General features: G+C 34.8%; 1 protein-coding gene and 1 long non-coding RNA gene across 10 annotated transcripts in view; one reads left to right on the top strand and one right to left on the bottom strand.

Moving 5' to 3' along the window:
• Positions 1-13,766, top strand: part of LOC141529218 (uncharacterized) — a 330,321-nt gene that overhangs the window by 129,727 nt on the left and 186,828 nt on the right. For 7 of the 9 annotated variants that reach the window (XR_012479543.1, XM_074245698.1, XM_074245691.1 and 4 more), the window contains one exon: positions 8,483-8,620. The exons of the other annotated variants lie outside the window; for them this stretch is intronic. Coding sequence is in view for 6 of the 7 variants with exons in the window: in XM_074245698.1 (XP_074101799.1) it covers positions 8,483-8,620 (138 nt within the window). In the remaining variant the exon portion in view is untranslated. The remainder of the gene's footprint in view (positions 1-8,482; positions 8,621-13,766) is intronic. 9 annotated transcript variants of the gene reach the window in all.
• Positions 75-1,094, bottom strand: LOC141530086 (uncharacterized). The gene is made up of 3 exons (XR_012479700.1): positions 755-1,094; positions 378-652; positions 75-257 (listed from the first exon to the last, which is right to left on the bottom strand). It is a non-coding gene; the product is annotated as an uncharacterized LOC141530086 (long non-coding RNA).

Below are 13,766 nucleotides of genomic sequence, written 5' to 3'. Positions count from 1 at the left end.
AAAATTTTGAAAAACAAGGATTGCAAAGGAAAAAAAAAAATGTAAAAGTAGAAGAAAAAAAAAATTTTTTTCTTTTGGTTCAAAAAAAAAATATTGTTTATTTTTATTTTGAAAAAAAAAAAAATATATATTTTAATATATTAATTTTTTATGATTGTGTATTCATGTATAAAATTCCGAAGCCTTTCATAAAGCCTTGCAACTGGAAAAAAGCGAGTCTCCTGACATCACTGCATTCCTCCCGACACCTGACACGGCTGAAACAAAAAGGGAGATAACAGAAGATTAGAAAAATATAACAATAAAATTTTTTCTCAAAAAAAAAAAAGGAAGAAAAGGAATATCCAAAAAAAAAGGAAGGTTAACAATAAACTTACCCTTAAGCTCCAGTGACCAAGTGGAAAAACACTGCCTCCATTAAAATGGTTGCCAGGCGCTCCAAATCCTCGCTGTTGGGGGCCACCACCTCTTCACGGGCCCACGGCCCTCCAACACTCTCAAGACCCTCCATACAAAAGTAAGACACCACCTCAGTCACCTCCGGAGGAAACCGCCCGAAGATATCCACCAGGCGGGAAGACGCCCGGAGCGCCCGGACCGGGGTGATCGGCCGCGCTAGCCTATTCAAGAGCTGAACTCCCTTCTTCACATCCTAGAAAAAAAAAAAGAAGGGGAATATAAAACAAGAAGAAAAAAAAGAAAAAAAAATACATTTCAAAAAGAAAAAAAAATTTTTGATTTTCCTTGAACTCACCTTCTTTCCGTACACGGAAACCGTATACAGGTACCAACAGTGACGGATTTAGGCTTGATGCCGCCCTTGGCCCTGTTTATCGCGCCACCCTTAATGTTAGAATAAATTTAATAAATTTTTATACAATGTTTTTATTCTAAATTTAAAATAACTTTATTTCGTTAGAATATAATTTTTAGTTATAACTATTAAATATTTCCGATATATAAGTAATAAACGTTAGACAAATAAATAAATATGTTTTTTTTTGTGTTAATATTAATCGATTTTAAAATTTCTGTATCCTGGCATTGGTACGCGCAAAAATATCAATTATATCATCATACTCAATTTCTTGAACTACACTAGTCACAAAAATTAAGGGATATAAAAAAAATTCCAAATTTTTTGGTGATGTTCAGCGAGCTGTAACTCCGAGGAAAATGATCGCACAGAAAAAAAAAAAAAAGCAAATTGTAGCTCCAAGTGTCTAGTTTTTAGATATGATCATGAAAATTTTTTGTCATCGTCAGGTCTGGAGAAATCCTAAGAAAACTACTGAAAAAAAATTTTTCGAAATTTTTTTTCGTCTTAAAAAGGTCTACGGGCTTCAAAAAAATTTTTTCGATTGTTTCGTTTAAAAGCTCTTTTAGTAAATTTAATACCCTTTAATTTGACGTAATCAAAAAGCCTGTACGATAATTTGCCGCGGAGTTATCGTCAATCAAAGCAAAAAAGTTTTTTTGACTTTGGAAATCAATAACTCTGGAAATAATGACCGTATAGGAAATCGAAGGAGGGTTTTGAAAACTACACAATATTCTCTATAAGAAAACGTAAACCGCTTTTGAAGAAAAAATTTTTTTGAATTGAAAACTCGGACTGAAAAAAGACAAAAATTCGCATAATTAACGATATTTGGATAACTTGGTATAACTTTGGATAAAATGGATGAACGAAGGATATCGTTGGTAATTTTTAACTTCAAAGTGTCCCCTAAAATCCCTAAGAAATTCAAAGCGCTGCGATTTTTTGTTCATAGTGCCCAGAAGCTTCAAATTCTGTGTTTTCGCAAAAATCACCATTATGAGCAATTTTGTGATTTTTATTCATTTTTCCATTGAAAAAAATTTTTTTTTTCAAAATTCTTTATTTTTTCGATCAAAGAGATTGATTTTTCAAGAAATTTGGGAGTGAGCCAGTCCGTTATCAGTCGGGCCTATGCCCGATTTAACGCGACTCAAAGTTACGATCGTCGTCCGGGTCAAGGTAGACTACGAATCACTACCGAGCGTGATGATCGAGCTATCATTCGAGAAGCTCGTCGAAACCCTACTGCGCATGCCCACACGATCGCTCATCAATTTCGCAATCGTCGACAACGTCCTCCCCAACAACACATATCGGCATCGACGGTTCGAAATCGCTTTCGAGAGCAAGGACTACGCGCTAGACGCGCAAATCGCGTGCCTATGCTCACTCCACGACATCGCCGAGCCCGATTGGCCTATGCTCATGATCATCACCATTGGGGTCGTAGACAGTGGACCAGTGTATTATGGACTGACGAATCTCGATTTTGTCTTCATGGCAGCGATAGACGATCTCTCGTTTGGCGCCGTCGTGGAGAACGAGATCGGGATGGTTTTACGAGACCAGTTACAGCTTTCAATGGTGGATCAGTCATGGTGTGAGCAGGCGTGTCCTTCAATACCAGAACCCCGTTGGTCATCGTTCGTGGGACGTTGACTGCCGATAGGTACGTCGACGAAATTCTGGAGCCACACGTCCTGCCTATGCGCACACGCATGGGGGCAAGACGGTTCATTTTGATGCAGGATAATGCTCCTCCTCACACTGCAGTTCGTACGCGAACTTTTCTCCGCGCCAACATCGTAACAACGCTTAATCATCCAGCGATGAGTCCTGATTTGAACCCAATTGAGCATGTTTGGGACATGCTTGGGCGTCGATTGCGGCGAGACTATCCGCAACTGCACAATCTTCATCAGTTGACTCAAGCGTTGTTACGTTGTTGGCAAGGAATTTCGCAACGTGATATTCGACGATGCATCAACATGCACGAGCGTTTACGAGCTGTGATTCGGAACAGAGGTGGCAATACACGGTACTGAGCAGTTACTGCCGTGCGTACAGAGGTCATTCGGCAGCTGCAAACAGACAAACACGCAGACAAAGACACACACACACACACACACACACACACACACACACACACACACACACACACACACACACACACACACACACACACACACACACACACACACACACACACACACACACACACACACACACACACACACACACACACACACACACACACACACGCGTGTGTGTGTGAAAGCGTAAATCCAACCGAGCAACCTCCACGTGGTACGCTTTGGGTAACGCTAATGCCGGCGGTAAAACAACAGTCGAAAAAATTGAGAAAATTTCGAAAAAATTTTCGAAAAAATTGAAATTTTTTTTTTTCAAATTTCTTGAAAAATCAATCTCTTTGATCGAAAAAATAAAGAATTTTGAAAAAAATTTTTTCAATGGAAAAATGAATAAAAATCACAAAATTGCTCATAATGGTGATTTTTGCGAAAACACAGAATTTGAAGCTTCTGGGCACTATGAACAAAAAATCGCAGCGCTTTGAATTTCTTAGGGATTTTAGGGGACACTTTGAAGTTAAAAATTACCAACGATATCCTTCGTTCATCCATTTTATCCAAAGTTATACCAAGTTATCCAAATATCGTTAATTATGCGAATTTTTGTCTTTTTTCAGTCCGAGTTTTCAATTCAAAAAAATTTTTTCTTCAAAAGCGGCTTACGTTTTCTTATAGAGAATATTGTGTAGTTTTCAAAACCCTGCTTCGATTTCCTATACGGTCATTATTTCCAGAGTTATTGATTTCCAAAGTCAAAAAAACCTTTTTTGCTTTGATTGACGATAACTCCGCGGCAAATTATCGTACAGGCTTTTTGATTACGTCAAATTAAAGGGTATTAAATTTACTAAAAGAGCTTTTAAACGAAACAATCGAAAAAATTTTTTTGAAGCCCGTAGACCTTTTTTAAGACGAAAAAAAATTTCGAAAAATTTTTTTTCAGTAGTTTTCTTACGATTTCTCCAGACCTGACGATGACAAATAATGTTCATGATCATATCTAAAAACTAGACACTTGGAGCTACAATTTGCTTTTTTTTTTTTTTTCTGTGCGATCATTTTCCTCGGAGTTACAGCTCGCTGAAAATCACCAAAAAATTTGGATTTTTTTTTATATCCCTTAATTTTTGTGACTAGTGTAGTTGAGCTTCAATAGACAATAATGCAAGAGCATTAAGTCTATCTTGACCCATACTGGCACGTAAATAGATTTTTACTCTTTTTAAAGTAGAAAAAGATCTTTCTCCTGAACAATTTGTAGCTGGAATACTCAAAAAAATACGTAAAGCAATATCAACATTTGGGTAAACATCTCGAAGACTACGTGAGTGTAATACATTGCATATATTTTGTACAGAGCGTACATCTTCCGTATTTGCTGAAGAATCTTTAAGTTGGTAATGTAAATGAATACATTCGTTGCCTAATGTCTCTTCTAAATCATCAGGATACTTGTCGATTAATTTAATGGCAAGATTTTTTAATTCGGTTGTATCTATTTCAGATAAATTATCGAAGAAATTAAATTTTTCGTAAAGCTTTTCATATGCACTTTTACGTCCGGCCAATTGCACACTCAGAGTATCTAAAATAGGGATATAAACATTTGTGCAAAAATTTTCTTGTCCAGAACAAGGTATTCTCTCATTTACCTGTGACTCATCTGGCTGAATTTTTCTAGTTTTTTTGTGACGTGTATCATAACGATAATAATCTTGGACGACAGATAATGTTTTGGCTTTTTCTTCATATTCCGAAAATTGTCTTTTTCTCATGTCCTGAAGAAATAGAGCCAGAGAACTATAGATCTGCACAACGGATGATAAATCAGCTTGAGATTCTTGAAGCTTCTTACTAGTAGCATTAAATCGATCTAAAATTACATTCCAAACGATGACTAAAATTGCTATTTCTAAATGCTGCAACTTTCGCTGCAATCCCGTAGCTTCAGACCGTGTAGTGGGTTTCTCATCTTCGCTTTCAGCAATAAATTCCAGTGCATCAATTATTGCAGACCACTCTTTTTCTAACGCGTAGCAGGCATCATGTCGAGCAGACCAATGAGTTTAAGAGAGACTCTTTACTCTTAAATTTGTACGCTGCACCAAGAGTTCTCAACGATGGGTGGATATAGTAAAAAAAATATATAATTCATGCAAAGTAGAAAAAAAATCGACTGTTTCTGTGACGGATTCAAACGCACATGATCCTACTAAATTTAAAGAATGAGCAACACAAGGAACGTAATCTGCTAGAGGATTAATTGTTTTGATTCGTGTCTGAAGGCCTGAATAAATACCTGACATATTGCTTGCATTATCATAAGATTGACCACGACAGTTCATTATGTCCAAACCATTATTTTCTAGAGATTTTAACAAAGCATTCTCAATATCTTTAGCTTTATGGCCGATATTTGGTATAAATTCTAGAAACCTTTCAACAATTTCACCGTTATCACGTACATATCTAATAATTATAGTAAGCTGATCGACATGTGCAATATCAGGCGTAGAATCTACAATTATACCGAAATACTTAGCAGATTGCACCTCACTAGAAATTTGTTGCAGTACTTTATTCTGCATTAATAATATGATTTCTTCATAGATTGTTTTAGATAAGTATCATGTATTTCCGCTACCAGGGTGCGCGTACAATTTTAGATGTTCAGGCAAAAATGGATCAAATTCAGCAAGAAGCTTTACTGTTCCTAAAAAATTTCCATTCTGAGGATCTCCGATTCGTTCTGAATTTCCTCGAAATGGCAATCTTCTTATTGCTAGTGATTTAATATTTGCAATGACTCGGTATAAGATTTTTTTCCAGTATGTAATTTTCTCATCCAGCTGTTTTATTAGACGTTGATCAACACGCCCGTGAATTACTGCTCGAGCTATGAAATAACTAACGTTAGTTTTGTGAAAATCAGAATTTTCATGACCTTCGAGGCGTGCTTTTGAGTTTTTCCAATCACGAAATCCTTCACCAGTAAAAGCATTCGTTTCAACACTTCTACCAAACAATAAGCATGGAACACAAAATACAGAACCCTTAGATTCTGAATAAATTAACCACTCACGGCGTTGAATCTCTCCATTTTTCAATGTATGTTGAAATAAACTTTTGGAACAATATCTTGTTTTATCATTATATACATTTTTAGAATTTTTAAAATCCGTATTATTATTTCGTGGTATATCGTTCATAGTTATAAAATCCCGTGTTTCTGTATTCAAATTCCATAAAACAGGATCACTATTAAATCGTAAAAGATCAGTTGTTGACTGGAGTTCTTCTCTATGTGATGAAGAGAAATTTGATGGCGTCCTGTTCGTATTTTGTGATGGAGAAGTGTTAGACAGTACTTCTTCGTTATCTTGTGCTAAAGTTTCTTCCAATTCCGGCTATGAAAAAAAAATAATTTTAGGTACTTGATATTTATTCACTCTTTATTGAAATTGAAACTTTATATCGAAAAAAAAGTTATTCACAATTATGACAAAACACTTGCGACAGATGAACATGACGGTTGCTGGTCATTATTAGAAGAATTAGTTGAGCTTGTAATAAAATTAGATATTTTTGGAATTTTTTTTAGTAAACTGTCTATTTTTGTAGATTCTTCTGCTTTTCTTTTACGATATTCTGCACCACTAAGTTTTTTTCGGTAGCCACTCATATTCAATTAAAAAGTAAAATCAGAACTATGACCGAATTATCAAAAAACACCACTAACACCTCTTTTAAAGTTATCAATCGATTATTTTTTTAATATTAAGAAACAGAATAAAATGATTCGAGACTTGTAGACATAAAGAGCATTTGTAAGACTGGAACGATTTCTGTATTTCTTCTGCAGCGCGATGCTTTGTTTTCTCCATTAAACAAAACAAAGTCAAACGCATCAAGACCTCTGTTAAGCGTAGCGCTCTTGTTTTGAGTTTACGGTCACATAAATAAAACACTCAAAACAAAATTCTTTAAATTTTTATTTATACTTATAATAAACACATAAATGTAACTATATATGTAAACTGGTTTAATATATATCAGCTTACATAAATAAACTTAATGACTTTTCATGAAAAATTATTTATGTTAATAGTAAATTTTCTGACATTTAAATGAATACTGCAATGACATTTAATACGTGCATATCTCCTTTTTATTTAAAATTAAAAACAAATTGCGAAATTATTAAGATTTAGTAATTTTGAAAAGCTTTGTAAGCATAAGATTAATTTCAGTAATAAAACAAAAAGTAAAGAACATCATTCGATAAAGACTATAATTGATTATAATATGTATATCAGGAATGTGGACTAGATAGGATCATAATAACAAATTACATTATTATTTCTGCTTCTATCATTGATCTTTTAAAAAATTAATATCTTATTCATAGACTGAAAAGTAAATAAAAAAATTGAATTATAATATATTCCAGAGAAAATTTTTTACAAAAATTAATCTGAGCTCATTTTCAAAGGAGACTGTCTTTATTTTTTTTCGTCTCTGAAATTTTAGAATTTCAACAATTTCGCCGCCCCTCAAATCATGCCGCCCTAGGCCCGGGCCTCGCGGGCCTAGGCGTAAATTCATCACTGGGTACCAAGTACCATACCCTTCGAAATTTCCTTCTGTCGGGTACATGTTTCCAAAAAAAAAAAAGAAAAGAAAAATTTTTTTTACCTTCACTCGACTGCTACTCAGACGATACTAACGCTCAACCCTGCTTCGCGAACCTGAGAGGCAAGTGAGTTAAGTTAAATCATTCATCAGCAAAATTAATACAATGTAACACAATGCAGAATTAAAATATAATTCCAACTTAAATTCTCGCCAAATGACTCTCCTCACTACTCTCTCATTAGGTTAAGAATATTAAAAATAAAAAAATTGTAAGTGGCTCCCGCTTATGGGGAAGGTGGCTATAGGAAAACCGATAAGCTATACTAGCTACTCGCTTCTCCGGGGGAATGTAATGGCCACCACAAAATCTTTCTTAAATTCAAATTGCCCGTGCAGATGGAAGATTCCTCCATGCGTGAAAGCCACAATAAAATATAAACTACGCGACTGCTGGTTGACTAGCAAGGACTTCTGCAATCTCAGCACCGTGAAACTTTAAAAAGGCGAGCATGAGCCAACGCCTCGTCGTTGTTAATTAATTCGACTTCCGCGTTTAGTTGACGGGCCCGTGCCTTGTAAAAGTCCCTTATCTTAATTTGCGCTGCACTTAATACGAGTTTAGACTCGGTTCAACCGGCAGGCCACGTATTACTTATAAAAATTATCATAGTAAGTCGTATTCTCAAAGTTCTAATTTGCTCTGCCCTTAGGCGAGAATCCAACCAATAAGTTTATTTAAAATATTTCTAAAAGCTAAATTTGCGCACTTTACTCTACGGGGGATTGGAGGACGTTAGCTCAAATTATTAAAATTCATTAATATAATTTACGATTAAAATTACAATTGTGAAAGTGTAAGTTTTAGTGCATATAAATAAATCTAAAACAAGAAGAAAAATCATCTATTTTCTATTTTCATTCATAAAACAAGAAGCCCTTAAAATAAGCAGCCCAAACCATGCTTCTCCATCAGCTGCAAGAAACGACCGAAGAGCCCAATCGAAGGAAGAGGCGCTGAGAGCAGCCCCTGGAATCACGGATCCAGCGATAAGAAATAATTCAACAAGTAGTAAGTACATCTATCTACATAAAAATCCGTCAGTCTCAAACGAAGGCGTAGTGAGTGCATACATCGAAAACGTCCCACATAAATAATTAAAACAACGGAATAAAAACCTCCGTTGCGTATTCTTTAATTCGTTAGTCCAAACCTCCACCGTTTACGATGCCACTCTAAAAACGCCCTTGGACAAAACAATTATAACAAAATTATATTATTTTCTGTACGTAAATGAAATCTACTTCCTTTTCGGCTGCCGAATAGTCTTTTTGATTATTTAATTATAATTGATAAGTTATTTATTATGCGTGGCACCATACACAAGCATTAATGTAAGTCATTAATTTTGATGAGCGTGAATATTGATGATAAATTAACAATACTATAAATATGAATAGTAAGATGACTAAATTATCACAAGTTCATTAATAAATAATTAGTACATTAACTTATCTTAATGAGGCGACACTAAGTTTGACGAGCTATGAGCTGGATGACGAACGCGATTATGGAAACGAACGCTAACTGAACACTTTGCAGTCACAAGAGTAAACGAATGAGAATTAAATTTGCATCCCTGATTCGATTACTGATGTCGTGCAAGCCAGGTAGCATAGAAAACCTAAATATTATTATAATATCATAATATTGAATAGCTAAATTATACTCAAAATAAGCTGCTGAAATGTTAAGTATCTGAATTTAATACGTTATGACTACAAAGCTATATATTGTATATGTTAAAGCCAGCACGAAGTCATAAAAAATAATTTCGAAATAATTAACATAAATGAATGTGCGATGAGGTGATAATAATGTACCTGTTTTAAAAAATGTAAAAAATTACTTGGACTGATTTAGTGAAGTTGATAAATTGCAGAGATCGCACTTGGTAACGTAAACATTTAAATAAACACTAAACACGTGTAGCTAGTCACCGCGTGTAGAATAGTTATGGTGGTTTGCACGCAGCCAGTTTTGGCTTCCCCTTCCCCTTCCCCTTCCAACACATCAATTATTGTTGTATAATTTAAACAAGCCAACCAGCAATTCAGAAACGACAATAGATACTACGTCAACACGAAAAATAGTTTATTGCACCCCATGGGAAAGAAAATAAGAAAAGCCTCAGATCACATGTAATTGTTGGCCCAGGCGAACCCGAGGTCGACAAACATGTGATCTGAGGTTTTCCTTTTTTACTTTTCAAGGGGTATATACTATTTTTCTCCTCGACGGAGGCGAAAAGCGGTATTTTCTTTTAGCGCAGTGAGAGGAAAATTGACACTTTCCACCAGGATAGGAGAAAAAGTAAACTGTAAAATTCACTCGGGATCCGGTTTAATTTTATAGTTTCAAACAGTAAAGCGGACAAAGGGGTGGCTACAATACAAATATTACAGAACTTAATGTTGAAAGTATAAAAGCTATAATTCCATATTTTTAGCTAGATTTCTTTAGACATCTAATTATTGCATTAGTCCTCACCGTGAAACTTTCACCTGATTTTGTTAACATGTAACATAATTAGTGAAGAAGGTTCCCAAAATACCATTGGTTAAATAATTTACATAAATATGTACATACGTCTACCAGCTGAATCCCGCCCGTTTCGCTGGGCACACTAACCATTTTATTTCATCAACCAAGCAAGGTTTTGATTCATTAACTAAGCCTCTAACAACGAAACAGTACATCACCGAGTTCTCATCGTCCTTTGTGAAAAACTTCCGGAACTCTTCTTCTCTATTCCGATAAAAGTAAGCCGTTACCTTGTTAGCTAACCAACTTTTGTTTTTTATTCTTGATGCTAGTAATTCAGCTCTATCCTTAGGCAAATTTAAATCTTTAAAAAAGAGAACAAAAACTTGCGTCAAAGTCTGGAACGCTGCTCACTTGTCCAAGTAACAATTCATATCAAGTAGTAACTAACTTATGAGTTAAGCCTTACATGACGAAAAACGCTTATTTTATCATTTTGCCTGAAATTAAATAGATTTTAAGAGCAGAAGTTGTATAAAATTGATGTCTAATAATTATAAGTCTAATAGTTAACACCGGCACACAAAAAAAAAATGTCTGTACTCCGGGCGCCACCTGTCTACAAGCACGTTTTTCGAGCCGCTGAATACGAATTATAACTCAGTTTAGGCCGTCGAACCTTCAATCCCTACTATAGAAATACATTGAGGTGTGAAGTTAGTCAATAATCGAAACTCGCAAGAAAATTGGACCTGACTCGTTATTGGTTAAAATAAAAGCTCACGCCCAGCGCGATATTTATATTTTGAGTTTCGAGTAAATTGCGAAAAACCCCGAAACATAAAGAAAATTCGATGTTTTGGTAAGAAAAAAAATTTTTTGATTTAAGGCAAGCATAATTTTTATGTTCTTGATCTGTTAAATACTTATTTCGATCGTACTTTAATCATAAACTTTTTTAATTCTAAAAAAATTTTAAATATCTCTAAAAATTTCACCAATCGTGAAAAATTGGGATTATCTTGGGACAAAAAATTTTGTGGATCAAGATTTACAAAGATTTTCATGTAATTCAATCTGTTTGATCTGATTGTACAATAAATTTGGCCCATAGTCCCCTCAAACATTCATATGATTGCTAAAAATCGATGAACTAGCAAAGAATTAATGCTGAAAAAATGGAAAAAAATCATTTAAACACAATTAAATAAATTTCTTGTATCTTTTATGAAAAAAATATAAGATTAAAATCTGAAAATGCAAAAAAATTGTAAAATCTATAAAAACAACGTATAAACAGAATTAAAAAAATGATTTTCCCAACTTTTAAACTTTTTTCTGGTGGTATCGAACTCTTTGATTTTCAAATAATCTACGTAGTGGATTTCTTTTGGGTTTATTGTTTTTTGTTGGTATATCTCTTTTGATTCGCCAGCAATAGTCTACAATCATGTTGATATTCCAATTTCTTGATACCTAGTGTTACGTTCCCAAATTTTGAGGTAATTCATTTATCATAATTTAAGTCCAGATTTGGACCGCATTAGAATGTCAATAGGCTCCAGGTGGGTCATGTCACTGATTCCTCCGCGAAGTACTTTTTAGTTAATTTGATTTATTAAATTTTTTAATATTTACTTCTAATTTACCTGCCTTCAGGTAGGTGATAGATAAAGTGCCTGAACGCTGGATAGCACTTTTGGCAATTTCACCAGGGTGGAATAGCTAATAAGCGCTCACATTCTGGGGGTAATAATTAGGATATTTAGCGCATAGGATACCTGAACGCTGGCTAGCGCTCTAGGTATAGGAACCAGGGTAGAACGCTGGTAAGCGCTCTCAACCCTGAGTTAAGGCTACAAGAAATATTCATTTTAATTGGTCAACAATTAAATAGATTAATTGAAAAAGGATAGGCAGGTTCAGCCTCGGATTGGCAGAGATTGCTCCTCTGCTAAGTCCTCGGACTGACTGTTCCAGAGGAGGTCTGAAGACAGAATGTATTTAAATGATTATTACAAAAAGATTTTATAATGAATTTTTAGCGACGTTACATCTTAGATTACCCTATGATAACATCAACGCAGTCCAAATCCCACAACGTAGACTGTTTGGCTACTGGGCTGCATTGACGTTCTAGAAATCTGTTATTTCGAGGTATGTCCGTTACGAAATACCTCGGATAATAATTAATTGATTTATAAAACTACTCTCATCATTATTCTGAATATTATTAATTTCTAACTATATCATCCAACGAGGTTTGTTATAAACTCCAGTAATAAATGATTCAGTTGAAACAGGATCGAAAATGTAAATTCCTTTATCGTCTAGATAAATACTAAATCCCATCTCTGCAAATTTTCTGAGTAATAACAAATTTTTGGAAAAAGCTTCAGCCTGTATAACATTTTCTATATCAATTAAGTCATTATTACTTAATAAAAACTCGACTTCATCCGCTTCATCTGTTTTCAAATCTGTGGATTCGTTTTTATTGGCACATCTAATTTTGCCGTGATCTGATTCATCAAAAGATTTAAATATTATTTTACTGTTAATTAAATGTTCTGTTTCGCACGAATCACCAAAAAATCTTGTGAATATTGAACTTTGTTTAAAAACATCTTTAAATTCGCAATTGTTATCATTAAGATCGGACTTTTGTAAATAATGCTGACTATGATTAATTGGAAGATTTTCAAAAGACATCTTACCTTTATCTTGTTTAGTTTCAGTGAAATTCGCACATGCGCCTTTTTTCTTTGACTGCTGTTGAGTCCTCTTATCGTTGTTTCTGAATTTTTATGACCTGCTCTTTCTCGATTAAGTTTGAAACTTTTCGCATGTCCGCCTCCTTCATTATTATTCTCCTTTTTCCAATTTCGTCTTCCAGTATTCTGAAAAACTGTCGACCTTATAATAGAGTTGAAACGTTCTTTGGCGGAACCACGGCTACAACCTCTATCTATTTTACCTGGTGATTGTTTTACTTTCTCCAAATGATAGTCAGCTGCTTCATGGTTAGTCACTTGCCCAGACCCCTAACATTTTTTCTATATTGTCACTCTCAATGGACAATCAATTGCTATATGACCGAGATCGTCATACTCATAACATCTGTCTTAGCAATCATATCCTTGATGAGCTTGCATTACAAGTCTTAGGGTGTCAGACGCTGTTGCATGATTCTTATTAGCTTCTGCTTGTAATATGAAAAGTTTTAATTTTCAATAACTAAGCTCTCGACCAGTTGAGGAGATTGTCATGAAGTCAACTGATTGAACATCAGCAACGGTGGTCATAATAGCACTTTAAAAAGCATCTTTCTTCTCAAGTTCTGATAATGGTGTCACGAACGGAGTTTGTAATGAGACGTAAAGACTATGAAATAACGCCTAAAACCCAACCACTAGTTTCCGTTTGATAACTAAATTAATTTTTGTATTTTAATACGAGTATATACAGGGTGTCTCTGAAGTGGCGGGAGTAATTGTTGGGGTCGATAGAGAAAAAAATACTGAATCGAAAGTTCCTGAGCCAAAAATTTTTTTGGGCCATAGAATTTGAGTTATGAATTAAAAACGATAGCCAATCAGAAGCGCGCTATTCGAGAAATGAAAATGAGCGGGGAAGTAGAGGAGACGCGAGAGTGAGATGCTGCAATAGCAGC

Source organism: Cotesia typhae, unplaced genomic scaffold (assembly GCF_013202065.1).
Source record: "Cotesia typhae breed Kobodo isofemale line unplaced genomic scaffold, CoteBio_Ctyphae contig_48, whole genome shotgun sequence".
Taxonomy (NCBI): Eukaryota; Metazoa; Arthropoda; class Insecta; order Hymenoptera; family Braconidae; genus Cotesia; species Cotesia typhae.
This window is presented reverse-complemented; position numbering and strand designations above follow the sequence as displayed.